At 48.7% G+C, this 18,119-nt stretch overlaps 7 protein-coding genes across 7 annotated transcripts; 3 read left to right on the top strand and 4 right to left on the bottom strand.

Moving 5' to 3' along the window:
• Nucleotides 1-76: 76 nt before the first annotated feature.
• FSUBG_5746 (gpr1 family protein) lies at nt 77-951 on the bottom strand (the record flags this gene model as incomplete). Its single annotated transcript, XM_036683875.1, has 2 exons — nt 77-638; nt 695-951. 2 exons carry the CDS (start codon nt 949-951, stop codon nt 77-79), a joined length of 819 nt encoding a protein of 272 aa, XP_036538735.1.
• Nucleotides 952-3,234: 2,283 nt separating this feature from the next.
• On the top strand, nt 3,235-3,909 carry FSUBG_5745 (j domain protein; the record flags this gene model as incomplete). Its single annotated transcript, XM_036683874.1, has 1 exon — nt 3,235-3,909. One exon carries the CDS (start codon nt 3,235-3,237, stop codon nt 3,907-3,909), a length of 675 nt encoding a protein of 224 aa, XP_036538734.1.
• A 564-nt stretch (nt 3,910-4,473) lies between these two features.
• FSUBG_5744 (uncharacterized protein) lies at nt 4,474-5,364 on the bottom strand (the record flags this gene model as incomplete). Its single annotated transcript, XM_036683873.1, has 1 exon — nt 4,474-5,364. The coding sequence occupies one exon, from the start codon at nt 5,362-5,364 to the stop codon at nt 4,474-4,476; it is 891 nt and encodes a 296-aa protein (XP_036538733.1).
• Nucleotides 5,365-5,737: 373 nt separating this feature from the next.
• Nucleotides 5,738-7,591, bottom strand: FSUBG_5743 (aspartyl-tRNA(Asn) glutamyl-tRNA (Gln) amidotransferase subunit B; the record flags this gene model as incomplete). The annotated part of the gene is made up of 2 exons (XM_036683872.1): nt 5,738-7,499; nt 7,560-7,591. 2 exons carry the CDS (start codon nt 7,589-7,591, stop codon nt 5,738-5,740), a joined length of 1,794 nt encoding a protein of 597 aa, XP_036538732.1.
• Nucleotides 7,592-8,869: 1,278 nt separating this feature from the next.
• FSUBG_5742 (uncharacterized protein) lies at nt 8,870-9,961 on the top strand (the record flags this gene model as incomplete). The annotated part of the gene is made up of 1 exon (XM_036683871.1): nt 8,870-9,961. The coding sequence occupies one exon, from the start codon at nt 8,870-8,872 to the stop codon at nt 9,959-9,961; it is 1,092 nt and encodes a 363-aa protein (XP_036538731.1).
• Nucleotides 9,962-12,525: 2,564 nt separating this feature from the next.
• FSUBG_5741 (uncharacterized protein) lies at nt 12,526-13,421 on the top strand (the record flags this gene model as incomplete). The annotated part of the gene is made up of 3 exons (XM_036683870.1): nt 12,526-12,619; nt 12,673-12,729; nt 12,778-13,421. The coding sequence occupies 3 exons, from the start codon at nt 12,526-12,528 to the stop codon at nt 13,419-13,421; spliced, it is 795 nt and encodes a 264-aa protein (XP_036538730.1).
• Nucleotides 13,422-13,875: 454 nt separating this feature from the next.
• On the bottom strand, nt 13,876-18,026 carry FSUBG_5740 (vacuolar assembly protein; the record flags this gene model as incomplete). Its single annotated transcript, XM_036683869.1, has 6 exons — nt 13,876-13,911; nt 13,967-14,605; nt 14,663-16,403; nt 16,453-17,444; nt 17,495-17,521; nt 17,571-18,026. The coding sequence occupies 6 exons, from the start codon at nt 18,024-18,026 to the stop codon at nt 13,876-13,878; spliced, it is 3,891 nt and encodes a 1,296-aa protein (XP_036538729.1).
• Nucleotides 18,027-18,119: the final 93 nt, after the last annotated feature.

Raw genomic sequence — 18,119 nt, 5'->3', positions numbered from 1 at the left:
TTCCACGATGCAATTTGAAACAATGCTGCAATCTGCCGCCGTTTGCTTTCCACCCTAACATCAGAAGCACATGTGCTTAAGCAATGTTTGTCTTCTTGGGCTGGACATCGATTTCGCCAAGAGGGAAGCGAACCCATGTCGTATCCTCAGTCATAATGCCAGCCGCACCTGCATAGAAGGCTGCGAAGGCACAGATGCACGAGAATGCGCCTCCAGTCTTGTTGATTCGAATAGCAGCAGTAGGGTGAGTGGTCTGCAGAAACTGAGCCAAGCTGAGGAAGAGGAAAGCGAGGAACAAGAAACCGAGAACAATGAGGATGGCAATGTTGGTCTTGAGAGCGGCCACGAAGAATATAAGAGTGAGAAAGCACCAAAGAATGAGGAAGATACCCAATGCAAAGCTGTAAGCGCGGTCATCGCCCTTGTATGCGTCCTTGATACCCAGCTCAGGAACAAAGAACATGGCGAAAGCAAGCCAAAAGGCACCGTAGGAACAATGGACGGTAGTACCAAAGGTATTGCCGACGCGGAACTCCATAAGACCGGCAAAAAGCTGAGCAATGCCACCGAAGAAGACAGCCAGACCAAAGATGGCTTGGTCAGGACCGACACCGCCGAAGGGGTTTGATCCAGGAAGACTGTAACACAGGATTAGTATGTGGATCTATGACCAGGCAGATTGGGATAATTTTACCCAGCACCGCACTGGTAGAGGCCGAGGACAAAGGTAGTCAAGGCGAAACTAATCAAACCCAATGGACCAGGATTGGCAACCTTGAAGAACGAAGGGTTGTACACCTGCGACACCATGGACTGGTGAGGCTTCTGAACGTTCCTATTTCGTTCCTCATAGTAGTGGTTGGGATGATTGCAATGGTAGTGGCCTTCCTCCTTATCGGTGTACTGTGTAGGGGTAGTTGCCCCATGGGAGGGAGGAGTGCCTGAAGACATCTCGTCTAGTATTGCACTAAAATTTATGGAAAACGAGTAGTGATAAGCTTGTCACTTAACACGAGAGAAACAAGCTTATATAGAAAGATTCGGGGTAGAGTTCTGGAGAAAGATCTGGTCAACGCACACATGAGGTCCAGGACATAGCTTTATATTACCCCATCGTTCGTACTTGGGTACGAGATCTACCCCAAACTCAACTTTGAGATGACGAACGAACGGACCTTCGACTCCATCGGGCTCTTGGAGTGTGGAAACGGCAAATTCCAAAAGGTCACATTGGGAGGATCAGCAACAGGCTGAGAACTGATAGTCCAATGTGATAGCCAAGCTCATTGGAACGTGTCCCATCTTCCGAGCTCAACGACCCACGACACTAACAGCCCTCGAGCAGGAGCATCACCAAAGGGCCGAGAATCAAGTATGGACGTGGAGAACAGGCCCAGTAATCAACGTGGAGGTTCCCAACATGGTGTGACGGAACCTTTGCAGGGCCTATTACATATCCCGGGAAACGCTGGATATGTCGGCACGCGGATATACCATGCTGGAGACTGTGCTTGGGGGCGATTTAGACGAAGCGGAGCCAGTGTCCAGGGTATAATCCAGTCGTCATAAGGTTGGTGATGAGAATTGTGTGGCAATGGTTGGCTAGGTTCGAGTCAAGTATCCGTACCCGCGGAGATTTCAAATCATATCATGTAAACCACTGAGCAGGCCGTTGATTTTGGCCAGGGTCTTTCATCAGGCCTGAAAATAATACTTCAAGCATCTTCGTCTGCGAAGCTGGGAAGTGTTTAAGACCAACATTGAGGCTCACGCCAAGGCGGGAGGATCAATCCTGGCTCAGCTAGTACTGAGCCGCAACACGAACCAGCAGGGGAGGTGCACGTCGGAGTTATTCCCACGAGAAAACACCCTAGAGGCATTAGTAAAGCAGAGAAAAGCTTGCGGTGGAGATGACGACCGAAATGTATCGTTAATAAGTGGAGTGATTGTCATGGCTGCCGGAAGAATTCCGCTGATGAACTCCACCAACTTCAGCTCGCAACGTGGTAGAAACGAGGCTATCAAGAGTCATGTTCATACTGCTGTTGGTTTCATTGGCTCCCGGATACAGGAAATGCCGGCCCCAGGTACCGTGTGTCTGGTTGATCTCTTGACGGGTCTTCCCCATATGTGACGAACATTATCTCACCAACCCCAAATCGCGGATTTGGGCCTTGACTCAAATGAGGGGAAGCATAAACGGAATTAACTAACACGAGAGAAACGTGAATCATGTCCAGATCGAGGCTCCCGACTTAGCGCAGCGCCTCTGATGACATGGTGTGTATGATGATTTGTTATTCCCGCGCTTATATCCTTTTATAATTTGATAATATCCTCGGTAGCGCGCGAATGGAAGCTCGGTTACGGATACATTCAAGTAATTGCCGAATGATTCAGGGTAATCAGTCTTTCATCTCGATGAGAGATAGTATTTCAATACTTCAAGAGTCGGATACGTCGGCAGTGTTGGTTGCTGGAAGAATTGCTTTACTTCGAACTGATCGTCGGCTGGAGTTGCTTTTGACTGATTTTACCCGGGAGCGATTGGAAGGAAATACAGTGGTAACCCGAACGGATAATGTGAACGAATCTGTCGTCGAATGCAAGGGTATCTCGGGACGTCGGCAGATCGAAGCAGGGATGCTTTGGAGACAGCCTTCACCGTGGTGAACATCTCGGTGAAGAAACATGGATCTGGTCGCGTGACCATGCCGGCTGTGGCTTCAATCGCCGTTGTCGGTGGCCCGGCCATTAGATGATCCCTGCCACCTCAGTTGGCGATTGTGGGGAACGGAATCTGCGGGTTTGGATGATGCGCATGCTCATTCGCTACTCGTGATACGCCACTTAAACCTCCATCTTCTGTAGCTATCGTTTCCTGCTCTAACATGCTCATTCCGCGATATCCAAAACCTCACAGCTCGCGGTGCTGAACATGATTTCAATGTCTCTGTGCTTATGCCACTCAACAAACTCGTCATGCCGCTGAACAAATCTGCTCTTTTTCTCATTCCCTGCAATGCCTTTCCCGCCGTGTCGAGCATAACGCCTATCCGGTCTATAACGTCATCTAGAGGGGTACGATTTAGCCACGCACCAGCAACGGCTTCCTCAATAAACGGGTATAGGCGATATGCTACAGTAAACAGCGACCAAAGAGGCAGCTTCAATCATGAAGAAGTACCCGACTGGCCCAAAACTTCGTATCCTTCTCCCTACGAGATTTTCGCTATGAAGAGTGACGCTCCGTATACCAAGCATCGATTCTATCAGCTTGTCAAAGTCTACCACCCCGACCGACACAGCCATGCTCCTAATACCGATAATATAACACACAAGGTCCGCTTAGAACGGTATCGCCTTATTGTTGCTGCCAACGACCTCCTCAGCGATCCCTCTAAACGTCAACTCTATGATGTCCACGGCGTAGGATGGACTGGTGGTCGGCCTCAGACACTCAATGAAACTGTCCGCAGTGCTGATCGTGCCTGGCGTCACAGAGCCGGATCTGCCGCCCATAATGCTACATGGGAGGACTGGGAACGATGGTACGATGCCCGTGATGGCAGAGTCAAGGATCCCTTATACATGTCCAATGGCCTTTTTGCCACTCTCGTCGTTGTTATGTGCATGATAGGCGCTTTTGCTCAGATGAGTAGAGCAGATCAATACGGCGCCGATCTCGTGGAAATGAAGAACCAGTCCAACCTCGCCATTGGGCAACAGGTTGCCCGTCGTAATACAATTGCAGCGGGCAGGTCCAAGGATGAAAGAGTTGATATGTTTTTGAAGGACAGAGAGAACTTGAATTATGCTTTCCAGCCTGGGAAGTATGACAACGAAGTGCTGCAGGCAGCTCAAGGCCATGGTCCTGGTCCTGGTCATGAACATAATGGAAAGGTGTGAAAGGAGCAGGAGTGGACTTAGAGGATGAGGCAACACGGGGTTGATGAGAACATACCTTGCTTTGCTGCGTTCCTTTTCTTTCGTTCTGTTTTGGAGCATTGCCGTGTGTCAGCACGCAAGGAGTCTGGAGTCTTTCGATGTTGGTCCTTAGCTAACAAATGATTTCCTTTTGCAGTAAATATCTGCAGAGTGAAAGAGGTCTGGCCAAAGAATTAATGCCAGTGATTCAAAATCAATATCTAACTTGGCTACTTTTGATTACCACATCATACCGACTTGGTCTTGGTTATACCAAATGTGGAACATCAAAACATGATTCAAAGTTGAGACAGCTTTGATTAATCTCAAGCATGTTAAATTGCGTTGGCCTTCCCCTGTCCTATCTATAGCGCAACTAAATGGTTAAAAACTTCAAAATGGTCCCTTTCGGACCCATCTCCTATCCGTAAGCGACAAAGCTGTAGCACAAAATCTCGTCGTCTCACTCTCATTCAGAAATACCGAAATTAAGCCAGCCCCTATTAGGCAAAAGGTCTCTCCAAGAATCAAGGCATAAAGTCTTTATTAGAACGCTTTCCTCTGACTTTCTCCCCGCTCCCGACTCTGATCAGTCCTGTTTGACATTGCGCTGAATCTCGAAACGAAAGACACAGGGCTTACAACCCGTCGATCAGCCTGGGAAGAACTAGCTCGAGACAGAGGTGATATAGGTGACATGTCATCGTCGGGACTTGGCGGAGACTCTGAGCCTTCTGAGCCATGCGCCTCAGTCATGCGGCCTCTGCTGACGGTATATGCCCGTGGCTTCTGCCACGCTCGAGTAAAGCTTCTTACCTCTGCCACTGCGGGCTGAGGCGTAGGTGATCGGACACGGTCGCCATAACTGACCCAGGAATCCTCCAAGCTCGAAATCCGGTCGTTACCCGATTCTGTTAGAGGCGGAGGTGTTGGTAATGGGGAACTTGGTGGTGAAGGACTGTAGAGTGGGGTCTGCGGATGAGTAACCTGGGTCACTCTTGAGCGTCTTCGCGACTTTCGAACCAAGAGCCATGTTACCAAGGCTGCAATGGCTAAGCTAAAGAGAACACCGATCACTATAGCAGCTATAACTCCATCTGATAGACCACCAGAGCGGTGTAATGTTGAAGCCACAGAACCAGAGCTCTGGCTGTCAGCAGGAGTCGCAGTAGAATATGTAGTATAATTGCTTGTAGTAGCGACAGGTGTCGCTGTAATAGTTGTTGCAGAAGCTGTTGGTATAGTATTATTAGGTATACCATCTGGATCACTCGAATATGGATTCATCGTCTCCCACACTGTCTCTGTCATGACACCGCTCTCGCTGTCTCGGTCGCTGTGGACAACTGTTCTAAATGTCGAACCATGGCTGGAGTGCCAAGTTCGTGGGACATCTCTGTCCTCATGAGAAGGAACTGTAACGTCTGCTGGAATCATAGTAGCCATGAGTTTGTCAGTTTTGAGGGACAAGCTTGTCGTAGATGCACCAGAGTTTGTCGTAACCAAACTTGATATTGAGAATACTTTAGAAGAAAAGAAGGAGAGATTTATTCTAGGTACTGTGCCATAACTTGTATCGACTGATCCGTGTTTGCTACCTTGTGCTTCAGCGCGCAAGAGAACCATTGGTGACACCAGTGATCCCCGGCCAAAGCCTCATTGTTGGACTGGTAAACTATCTTTAGTCGTGGGCTAAAAGCCATTGTCAATCAAGAATGCGGTGGTACGATGTTCTTGGGTGAACAATTCAGGTGACGGGAGAAGAATTGTGTTATTGATCAATGTTACATTTCCGCTAGCTTTGGTTGAATCACGGGTTTCGAAGACCCTCAACCTTTGCCCTCATGACACGTTCAGCATTTGCAGGAACAATGCGCTCAGTAGGTCCAAGTCGCATCATCTTGCCCACAAGGAACATGAGCTTGCCCTGAGGAAACGTCTCGGAGCTAGCGAACTCCCGTAAGATCTTGTGCTCTCCTTCCATGGCCTCATCAGCCAACTGCTCATATTCCTCTTCAGGAATCTCTTTGAACCACAAATCGTTCTCTGCAATTGCTTGGGTGACTCCACCTTCGATCTCCTTTAGATAGATGGCAAAGAGAAGTTCCTTGGCAACTTTGCCCGTGATTTGTTTGCATATCAGATGATAAAGGAGCTGCGACAGGTCTGAGTCAGGAACCTGCTCGCAATCGCCTTCTGGCGTGAATGTCAGATCTCGGGCTGCAAGTGGGCCAGCCTTGTAGGTAGTCAGGCGGCCAAGTTCGTGGATGATCCAGTTACCCACCAGAGCAGAATAGCTCTTGAACTCGGGCATCTCGGCCTCGCTGAAATCTTCGGAAAGCTTGTTCTGGATGGAGTGAAGGACCTTATAGTAGTATTGGACACGTGAACCATTCTCCAGGTTAATCAGAGACAACGCATCCTTGGCCGTAAGGCCAAATCGGGCAATCAGAGTGTCCAGCTCCGAATCAGGAGTGGCAGCCAGTGACTGACGCAAGTGGCCTATCAGGTCGTTTCCAATGACAAGAGGCGCGATATCAGGATCTGGCATATATCGATAATCAACTTCGCCCTCTTTTCCACGTAGTCGCCGTGTTTCCGTAGACCCAATAGACCAACCGCGAGTTTCACTGGGAATAGAGCGGCCGGCTTCCAGCTCGCGAATTTGACGGTCACGTTCTGCGATGATTGCATCTTCAACCGCTTTGATGGTACTCAAGTTTTTGATCTCAGTCCTTGTGCCGAGAGATGGGTTAGATCCATCAGTTCTTCGAACAGAAACGTTGACATCAGCTCGCAGACCTCCTGTTTCCATACCCGAGACGCAGGCATCCACAGTATTCAGCAACATCTGAATCTTTCGCACAAGAACGGCAGCAGTGCGAGGGTGATGAAGTTCAGGCTCGGTAATAATCTCAATAAGAGGAACACCTACGCGGTTGAAGTCGAGCCATTGAACCTTGTCGGCTTGAGCGAGCGTCTTGGCAGTATCCTGCTCGAGCTGAACCTGCTTAATTCCGATCGTCACACTTTCGCCATCTTGAGGAGAAATTCCATCTCGAGCCAGAAGAGTGATGTGCCCATTCTTGGCGAAGGGCTCATAGTACTGAGTGATTTGGTATCCAGAGGGCTGATCCCACCAGAAATAGTGTTTTCGGTCAAATCGACTGACCTCTTGGACTTCGCAGTTCAGGGCCAAGGCTGCACGCAAAGCGGGAATTAAAGTTTCCTTTTGGAACAAAGGCTGGCTTCCCGGCATAGCGACATCGAAAAGAGCAACATGGCTATTGGGTTCATCGTTGAAAGACGTGACAGCTGGTGAGAATAACTTGCGGGCGGTGTTCAATTGAGCGTGAATCTCAATACCGACGGTCAATTCCCAACCATCAACAGTCTGAGAGTCACCCTTTGGCTTCTTTTTGCCTTGCTTATTGGCCTTCTTGGCTTCATCCTTGAGCTGCTTCCGTAAAGGCACTGGTTGTTCGGGAGTTGGTGTGACAACTTCAGAAGTAGCATGCAACCGCCTTGTCGTATTGGCGATGGTTATGGCCGCTGATGGCAGTGATGTATGTCTAGATACATGGCGCACACTGATACATCCTTGACGGGGTATCTGTCCTTTCAACAAATACCTGCTGAGAATAGACGTTGATATTCGTGACATGGCGACAAGAGATGCAAGTTCTTAGCCATATATCTGCTGGTTCAGGCTTTCGGGATTCACTCGGGCCCGTGTGGTCTGATATAGGGATATCAACCAAGGCCCCAAGCTTTTGAGCTCGTTTGGTGTGGGGTTGTTTTGGTTGGAGGGACGTAACGGAGGGTTACGGCAGAATGCACTATGACTTGGCAGTTCAAATAAGGCTGATCGTATGCATACAATCAGAACGGCCTCAGAACAATAGTTACCCACTCAACTGATCTTTTGAGGGGGATCTTGAAGCAATCATTGGATGTTCTTTTTAAAGCCCAGGTGGAGCTATCAACTCTGGCGAATTATTCGTACCTAGAACTAGAGATCAATTCTAATCACGTGCCCCAGGACCAGGATCTCAATTGCCTGTGTCTGTGGTTTCTGTATCTCTTGGTAAGGTATTTACCTTTGATCTATACCTAGATTATCTAAATATCTATTTCCAACTTCAGAAAAACGCGATTGAAGAATGTATCACCTCTTATTTCTACGGGCACTTGTCCAGATTCCATATCAGCCGAAAGAGTGTCCGTCTTTTGCTATCTTCGGCTGCCATTACTTGCATTGGATGGTTGGATGACTGCTCTCAACACCACTTCACATGCGACAGTCACTACTTCGGATACCACCCAACACTCGGACTCCCCACCATCACTAATTCATACTCCAATGGCAAGCTTCAGTGCTCAGCCGGCCTCCGCGGCTCAGCTGTTCACGCCGTCGCCGCTGGAAACAAGGCAGTCAGGCGAGCGCATTGACTGTGAATACCAGAAGACATATCATCTCGTCGTCATCTTATGCTGATTCATTAGCTTTAAGAAGTTTCAAGCTTGCATTCTCATCAACTTTCCCGCATTCACTGTCGATACCTGTCATTTTAGAGCCCCATTCAAAGTTATCGGGAACTTTTCCTCGTCTTACCTTCTCCATGATTTAATGTCAAACCTCACTTGAATATTGGGCTGACGTATTTACGGTTGCTCACGGATTCTGGCGTCAGTTTCCGGGTGCTACACTCCTGTCAAACGCTGCGTTCAGCTTTATCACAGCCTCAAAAGACGGGCACCATTGCTGAGACGCCTCCTATGCTTTAGCGAAGCTTGAAGAATATTACGTTTATCGCAGGGTGACACCTCAATATTACAGTAACAAGTCTTTGATAACACGAGCGCGGAGTCTATCAAACAAACCCTTCAGGCGAATCGACAAAGACACCAGTTCGCACAGGACCAACAGCGCCAGTTCGCAATGAGCGACAGAGCACAAACAAGACCCCGGCCGTCGTGGTCTTCTTCACAGGGCGCCATCCAAGAAACAGTATCCCCCCAGCAATCGAAGGTTGAAGACTTTGAAGAAACAACCAGTCAGCCGCCCAGCGAAGGTGCTTCTCAATATCCAACACCGCCTAGTTCGTCATCCAAACTGGATCACACCCGCTCAAACGTTCAACGAACTGTCAGCGGGTCCGCCGTTACGCAGCCAGCGCCCAACGACGATGCAGCCATAACTAAGCCCACTGGTAACAGGAGCAAGATGCCAAGGGAAGCTAGGAACATGAAGAACAGGGGATCACGTCGACCTGCCAGTATATCATCATCCGGGCCTGATCCACACTTTGTCCCCCATGACACCTTCGCATCTTCCCCGGAATCGAACTATTTCAAGAATACTCCTAGCGGACGTCAAGCACTGCCTTCGGCATATGATCCAACAACTGTTGCCGTTGCCAACTATCCTCAATCTCCTGTTAGTCCTATGTCATACACTGCTTGGGGACCAAACCATACTCCGGCTGGCTATCCGCCTTCACAAGACCCCTTTTCACCTCAGCAATCGGGTTTCCCACACCTCGAGCAATCTTACCATCCTGGACTTACATATTTGAACCAAACGGCCAGCACATTGGAACCTCCTATTGTCAATCAAAATCCTTCATACGATACTTCATACGACACCTCTTACCCAGAAACCCAGGATGAAATGGCTGTGCCTAATGACAACCTCGCGATCGAAGCTCTGGATGGATACGCATCTATCGCAGCCAGGATCTCCGGCCGAGCTGAGCCACAACTGATACCCATATATCGGAGATTCGACTGGCTACTTCACCGCAACCTTTTGCGTTATCAAGACCAACTCGGGATGTTGGAGGAAGAACTAATACGCATGGATTCTATCACTACACGATTTGGGGCGCATATACCTGTATCTGCTCGGGAAGAACGGAGGCTTGGCCACCAGATTCATCAAGATAGGGTAACTCTTATGGAAAGAATAGATATCATTCTTTCCAAGTACAGTGAGTGCATCAAAGACTCGGGCACGACTTCATCTAACTGAGTCAGAAATGGCGATGTCGACACTGGAATACATGCAAAAGCGACGGCCACCAACGAATGACGAGATACAAGCTTACAGAGCTTATCTGAACCGTAGGCAGATTTTGGTAGACGAAGAAACTCAATTCCTTGGTGCGTCAGACCTCCTCGCTCTATCACACGGGACGGCAACAAATGTTCCTGGAGTCAATCAAGCACCACCTGCCGCTCCAATGGTTCCCCTGAGAACTCTCATGAACGGATTTTCTATGAGTTTTCTCTGCTTAGGGGTGTTGATGGTGGTTCTTCCCGACCTCATAACCCGATTGGTCATGTTGGTCTGTTATGGTGTGCTGGTCACTACGATATTATCGACTACCGGACATCTCAGACGACTCAGACAACTGTTCGAAGGCTAAATGGGACATTTTCTGTTTACTTCCAGCTTCAAGTTTTCAAGTGAAAGCTTTCTCTTGAAAGGCGGTTAGAAGGATTTGATAAGAGGAGAGGTCAATACCCACATGCTAAGATTTCCTTTCCTCTTTGTACGATGATGGGCAGAATATGAACTCACAATATCATATTTGAGAGTATGAAAACCCCATTGCGATAAAATTATCAGGATAAGAGGGATATCATTAACTTTGCGTATCAAGTTCAGTCTACAGCTGTACAAGAATTCTGCACAGCAAACATGGACAGTGATTTGACGTTCTGTAATATCCAATCGGGCGAATGGTTTAGTGGTATAATACTCCCTTAGCATAATTCATCCGAATAATCTGGGAGTGGTCCAGGGTTCGATTCCCTGTTCGTCCATTGTAGGTGGTTTAAATCCATCATTATATCCTGTTTTTTGCATATTTTACAATATGCCTTACCCTAAACACCATAGATCCTGTTTATCGACCATGCTTTACGGAGTATGTAATAACGCATTAGAACAGTATTGCTTTTAGACACTTGTATAGCCAGGTGCATTGCTCATTTGGAAATAACTCCACTCGCAATTAATACTTCCAAGGTCTTGATGTGAGAATGTTATAGGCAGATGCAAAGGATCCTAAGACACACCGTTTTATCACAAGAACCCACACTTTCGCTTAGACAAACCTCAACCTGTCCTCCCCATGCCTGCAGAGTTGGATATAGGTACTTTGCATAACTCTTCTCGGAGACGGCCTGTCCTTCATCGGGTACTCACTCTGAAGCACCGGCAAGTGACACGACACTAGTGCACTGTCCAGACACGTGTTGGAGAGACAATAGCACAGCCTATGTGAGATTGCCCTGAGTCTCGTTGAAGCATCGTATTCATGCTGAGCAAGGAGACTTTCATGTTGTTCAACAGATTTCGTGAGTCTAGACTGAGGATAATATAGCAAAAGCTACTGGGAGGAGATGTGAATCGTTAATGTATCTCAGACAGGTATGGCTTATGTTGTGTGTAGAAATGCGAGATGCCGCTGCGGTTGCAACGTAGGACAGGGCCCGCAGTATCGCACAGTCAAGCAGAGAATGCCACTGAAATTCAGAGGCAAGATTAATAAACATGAGCTGTGAAAGACAATGCTGTTGACCGATGTCGATTGCGTAGATGGCGGTTCTTCATATCGAGGATTAGTTTCGATGGGTAGAGTGGTAGTACGGAGCTGCTTCGAAGACTTGTATATTTCTAATACTTGATAGCTGCATTGAAGACCTGTATACCTGTACATATGAGTGTAGGAATATGGACTATTTTGTGTATAGTAGCCACCCCTGAGAACATAAGGGGTCCCAAGAAACCTACTGGGAACAGATCCAACAATACTCATCCCAGTGACCAAATAGAACCCCCCCCTAGAAATGACACCAATAATATCAAAAAGTCGTTCAATTCTCTCTCCGGCAACTATTGCTATTATTGAAACCCTTTATGAAGAGACTTTGTGACTCAACTTCCAGTTCAGGGGCAAACACCAAAAGCGTGATGGTAGCTTCAACACCACGTAGTGCAACAAAGAGTCGGTACCACCAAATAACGGCTGTTGCTTTAGCATTCTACCAGTATCCATAGTTACATATACTAGTTGCTGGATGTTACCTACTCATCCCTATTGTTGTTGAACCGTTGCCCCTTGAAACCATAACTCGCCAGCTGCTCATCACTGCAACGGTCTGTCACTGTCAACGGACTGACACTTGCAGCCTACCTAACGCAGGGGCCTCTTCTATTGTTTACCTCTGTGTCGAGGTAGAAAAGGAATCCTCTCGTCATTTGATTTTCCACTTCTCTTCTTCTCTTCTTCACCCTCTCTCTCATCTTCTCTTCACTGCATCGATCGTGCACTTCACCACCCTCTTGCATTATCCTTTGCACATAGTCACTTGCACTACAACATCTTCAACATCAAACCTGTGAGTCTTTCTTTAATTCTCACATTCGAACTCTGTGTGTCTCTTGAAAGCATTCTGTACTTGTGTCTCTTCAACTCCGCCGCGTTTCTCACCCAGGCACCTCTCGATCTCCTCTCCTCTCCACCATCACGCCTCACAGAACACTTGCTAATTTATTCGGTATCCAACAGACTCATCACCATCGCGATGGCTGTTTTGAAGCTCAAGGCTGTCGCCACCATTCTGGCTTTCTGTGCTGCCTCTGCCGCCGCAACTGGGGGAGAGACTGCTACTTGTCTGTGTTCGTAACCTCAGTAGCCTGGCGATATTATATTTGCACTAACACTCGCCTAGCTGCTCATACCACCACCGAAACTGCTGTGACTGATTCTGGTTATACAGTCTCTGACGGTATGCATTTCTGTTACCTTTGCTATGGCCTATACTGACTGATGGTAGGTGTTACTGTCCCGACCATGAACATCTGCACTGTCACCCACGAGACCCAGTGCAATCAAGTCACCTCCGGGCCTTACAGCGTTGAGATGCAGCCTTCCTCTGCCGCCGGCATCCCCCCTGTTCCCACTGGAGCTACTCCTCCTGACAGCTCCGCTATCTCCGTCGGCGCCCAGGGTACCTCTGCTTCCACCGAGGCCGGCCCTCCTGCTGAACAAACTGGAGCTCCGTCTGCTGGTGTCCCTGTTGTCCCTATGCCTCCCTCCTCCGGGCCCAGCTACGTCTCTGGACCTGGTTCTGTCCCTGCCGAGCAGGGAACCAACCCTGGCCCTACCAACTCCGCCGGTGTCGAGAACCCTTCCCCTTCTGCTGTCGACAGTGTCACCGATGTGTCTGGCGTCCAGACCACCACCGCCGCCTACGGATCCTCCGTCTCTGACACCGCTGTTGTCGTGACTGACTCCGAGACCGGGTACGAGTCCGTTATCTCTGGCACTGCCACAGACACCTACCCTTCCTCTGCTGAAGAGACCGACGAGAGCACTCCTACTGGCATTCCTGGTGTCACTGCCAGCGCAGCAGCTAAGATGCTTGCTCCTGGTGCCGCACTCGGCATCGCTGGCATGCTCATCGCTGCCATCTTCTAAATAAAACTTCTAGATCATGCTTCCACATGCATTCATCATGCTCACTCTATACTCGGATATATCTTTCACGCTAGAGAGAAACGGATAGTGTTGGATGGTTTGACATGGAAATATCAATGGTCGTTGGTTTAAGAGCCTGCAGCAAGTAGAATGATAGCACGTACAGGATTGTGATGGATTTTCTGGCGCTTCGGAACCGAGTGAGGGACTTAATACGCGTTGTGCTGTACCTAGGTACTTTGAAAAGAACTCTGATTTGCTACCATCATACGTAGTATCTGTCTTTATTGTACGCCGTGAAACTATCCAAACTAGTGTGCTAAGACTGACCTCTCTATACGCCGTCATGTATAAACACCCTTGATGTCCTAATATCTTTACTCTTTGACATGACATATAGGGCAGCCCCCTTTCATCTTATCCTTTAGTAATCGCGCTCTCATCACCTTCATGCCTATGGAGTACCGACTTCCCTCCTCAGAGCCATTGCCTAAACCAACATCGACCTTTTTGTTCCCATGCAACATCTCCAAGAGATGACTTACGTGAAACACATGCCCGCAAGCATACCCGACTAACGTTTCCATCTCGAACTCAGTAAATGGCTCATGACATCTTGCGCAATGTCCTGGTTTCGGCACTCTGTGATCATGGGCCGTAGATGGGTGAGAGATGTTAGGTTCTGGATTGTCGGGGTCCGTGGAAACATCCTTGACTTGTATATCCACATGTTCCTGTTCCTGAATAACTACTTCGAACTTGATACCCTTACGCTGGCCAGCTCGAAGCTCGTTCTGCGCCGTGGCAACCTCACTGCGAAGGACTCGTGCAACACCCGAGCTAATGCTATACTGGATCTCGTGTTCCTTCATCATGTGCGTAAGCCCTTCCCTGAGACCCTCAATCTCGAGACCCTCGGGAATTCGCTGCACTACAGTAATTGGGTTGATAGCTGTACCGACTTGCTCTAGCAGACCTCGAATGAAGCTGGGCTTGTCCATGCTGTATTTAAGTAGGTCTTCCCATAGGTCAGGGTCGTCCTGTTCTTTGGCAAACTCGATTGCTTTGTGAACATTCTTTAGACGATCGATGATGAGGTAGAGAGCTCGTTTCATTTGGCCCGTTTTAGAGTATAGAAACACGAGCTCGTCGTAGTATGAGAACGTCTCACACTCTTGAACAGCCTACAATGAGTTAGTAGCTAGGACGCAATGATGGTTTTCTTTTGGGCTTCGGGTTACCTTTTCAAATGTATAAGAGACTGAAGTCTTCAGGTATTGCATAAGCAACGCCCGGTCGAAGGTCGCAAACAAATGGACAGCTAAATCCGCGAAGTTGTCAACCAAAGATTGACTGTCCATAACCAGCCGGTCCACATTCTCTCCACTATGTTCCTGAATACCATCGCCCTTCCATAGACCTCGGAAATAGAAGTATATGTACAAGTTGAGCTTCTTGGAGAGTAGTTGTTCCACCACAATATCAGGGCGTAGGAGACCATGCTGAGCTTCATCAACGAGTAGTGTGATGGCTTCTGATGTCGCTTCGTCAAGCTCCTCTGCTGTCATTTCATTGACTTTACCTGATGGAACTCTGAGGCCAATGAAGCTTGGAATATCGTCTTCAACAGCTTCTGCAAGGTGGTTGTCTCTAATCAACCTAAAAGCCGAATCCGCATCATGGAGCTTGATGTAGCATTTAAGAGCCTCGCGATGTCGTCCGTTGGCCTCGTATAACCTTGCCAAGCTCTCTATTACGATTCTCCAGTCCCGCCCCTTTTCCCCTTCATCGATGCTGTCTTCGCGCACGTCTCGATACTTGAGCTGGTTCTCCAGCGCAGTTGTGATTGTTTTTATATCGAAAAGCTCAGGCGGCCAACGATCCAAAAGCTCCCTAAACCTTGGCTTGTCGTTTTGAATATAATGGCCAAGTACAACTTCATAAATAGTTGAGGGAAGAGGCGGGTGCATGGGCTCTGTAGGAATGTAGTCCGTAATAGCATCGAATTTCTTCGCACCAGCAAATGTCCAAACCCACTTCTCCCATCTGTCAGGCGTCTTGAGCACCTGACCACACACTTGACCAGCAGATGCCCAGTTATTCTCTTCGATAAGCTCTTGTATCCAGAGTTCTCCGATACGCCTTTTCTCTCGCTCTGCCGAAGAGTAAAAATCTCGCAGTTGTGAATCGACGATAGATTCGTCATCATTGAAATCGTCACTAGGCTCTTGGTTTAGTGTTGGAGTTGAAGGAGTACCATCATTAGCCCTTTCGTTTAGCGGTGCCATGATCTCCGGGTGTTCATTGAGTAACTCCCAGGCACGTTGGTAGTGCTGACGCTCTAGAAGCCATCCCAGATGATCACTCAGATCTCGTCTGGTCGCAAGGATGCAGTCATACGGACTATGTATGAAGATCTTCACCCCCGGTTTGACAAGACCAGAATGGACGGTGGGGGAAAGTCTTTGATTGGTCCCGGGTCGAATCGTCCCTGCCGTACTCCCTACGAGACTAGAATCATCACCGCTGCCTCGGCTACGAATGCTGGCTCCGGAACTGAATAGGGAGCGAGGGTTGATGGCCGCATTCCACATATCCGTGCCGATCCCAGCTATCGCCTCCAGAGCGCCCCGAGATGAAGCTATTGCAGACGCAGCATTGCGTGCAGGCAGAACGCCTAAGTGGTAATCACCCGACGACAACCTCTCATAACGACTAACGCTCAGACTGTCTTTGTCGGCTTCGGCCTGGGAGTTAAGATCGATAAGGCGGAGTTCAGGCGGCTGGTTGTTCTGTCGGCGGCGAACGCCGCCAGAGGGCTCGCTTCCTGTTGAAAGATTGGATTTATGCTTTTTGTCTGGCGAGTTTGGAACCGATCCGAAATCATCCTCGTCCTCGTCTTCAGGCAAGCAATATGCAAGTACTAATAAAAGGTTGTGGGTATACAAGGAAATGCCAGAAATGATACAATCCATCCGAAGTCTGTTTCAGGTCAGCTTTAACTCAAGGAGGCCATATTCACAAAACCTACATTTTAACAATTTCAGCACGCCCAACTGTCTTCTCGCCAGCGTGCCGGCCGACGCCGACGCCTCCTGGATGAACGTGTATAATCCATATCGTCCCACCCCAACCTACAAGCAACCGCTCGATACTCTTCTTGCCCATTACAGCCTGTTCTCTGAGCTTGTGTGCAGCAGGAGATATCCCTTTATCAACAGTGCTCTGGTCAGATTCATCCACTTCAACAGCTTGTTCATCGATCCATTCAACGCGGCCTTTCCATACGCTTGCCATGGTTTCCCATTCATCAGTTTGTGGGCGATCAATGTGGCCAACTCGTTTCCATGCATCTTCTATATCTGCGCTCTCGAGGTGGAGCTTTGACCGCATAATTTTGATTCCATGTTCGTTGAGCCAGACCACATATTTCCCAGACAAGGACCATTTAATAGTGCTGATAGTTCCTTCTCCAGAGTGTAAGATAGTGTCTTTGCCACTATTGCCGCCAAGTCCCATACTGCCCAACCAGCCGGAAGCTGTGGCCGCAGCAGTTCCGGTTGTTGTCGAGGTACTGCGACCCGGACCACCTCCGGCAGTAAGAATGAGCTGACCAGCAAGTCCCCCTGACAAATAGGTACGATCTGTCTTGAATTCTGGCGACAGAGCCACAGCTTGAACGGGCCGGGCAAAGTTCCGTAGCTGGACATCTTTCATATCAATAAGAGACTGCACACACACATTGCCATCCAAAGAGGAAGTCGCCACATAAATATCGTTAGATGGCGTCCTGGGTATTTGTGACGCTTCGCGGGGTCGTCTGGAAGCTGCCGCCGGAGATGCATCGGCCTGGCAACCAGAAGAGACAGTCGCGTTGCTGGATGTCGTATGCCTTGGCGCTGCCTCTGGCTTCTTCTCGGTCGGCAATGGAGGAGGGTACGGAGATATGGATATAGAGGTAACTGAGGCTGAGTGCGCATGGTATACTCTCATGGATTGGAACATGGGGAGCTGAACAATGTGCTGGCGCGGAATTAGTGAGAGCCATGTTGACCGCCTGTCCAAAGACTTACGATATTGCCATTATGCGTTCCAACTATCTGAATGGACGTTAGCAAGCTGACATGCCCCAGCACAAACGTAACCTACCATTTTATCTCCCGCGACAAGAAACGCGCTAGTTGCATCGCCGTTTCGATACACTCCGTTAAGGTGTTGAGTTAACCGAGCATATTTGAGTCTTGGTTCCTCATCCTCATCATCTTCTTCATCGTCCTCATCATCTTCATTGTCGTCGTCGTCATCGTCAGCTTCATCGTCATCATCCTCGTCGTCGTCCTCTTCCTCCTCTTCTCCTTTGTCTTCATCGTGCCCCGACTTTTTATCATTGCTCCCCTCATTCTTTACATCTCTGGCTTCAGTACCCCCTCCCTTGCCCGTCGCATCTCTTAGTTCGCCATCTTTCTCGTGTGCGACATCGTCGGGAGACTTGTTTTCTACGGGCGGCAACGTCTCGTTGGCGTCTACTGTTGGCTCATGCTCCGGTTGTTGGGCATCGGTATCGCGCGCCAACTCATGGCTCGGTTGCGGTGACTGCTCCGTCATTGCAATGACAACAAGAATATCATTCTGGAAAGCTATAAAACCCCGAAAGAAAGCGTTTGTATGTGCTGGGAAGTTGCTGGGTTGTTTTAAGTG

The sequence above is a fragment of the Fusarium subglutinans genome (genome assembly GCF_013396075.1).
Source record: "Fusarium subglutinans strain NRRL 66333 chromosome Unknown NRRL66333_c0000058, whole genome shotgun sequence".
Lineage (NCBI taxonomy): Eukaryota > Fungi > Ascomycota > Sordariomycetes > Hypocreales > Nectriaceae > Fusarium > Fusarium subglutinans.
The sequence above is the reverse complement of the archived record's forward strand: the minus strand, read 5'-3'. Positions and strand labels throughout refer to the sequence as shown.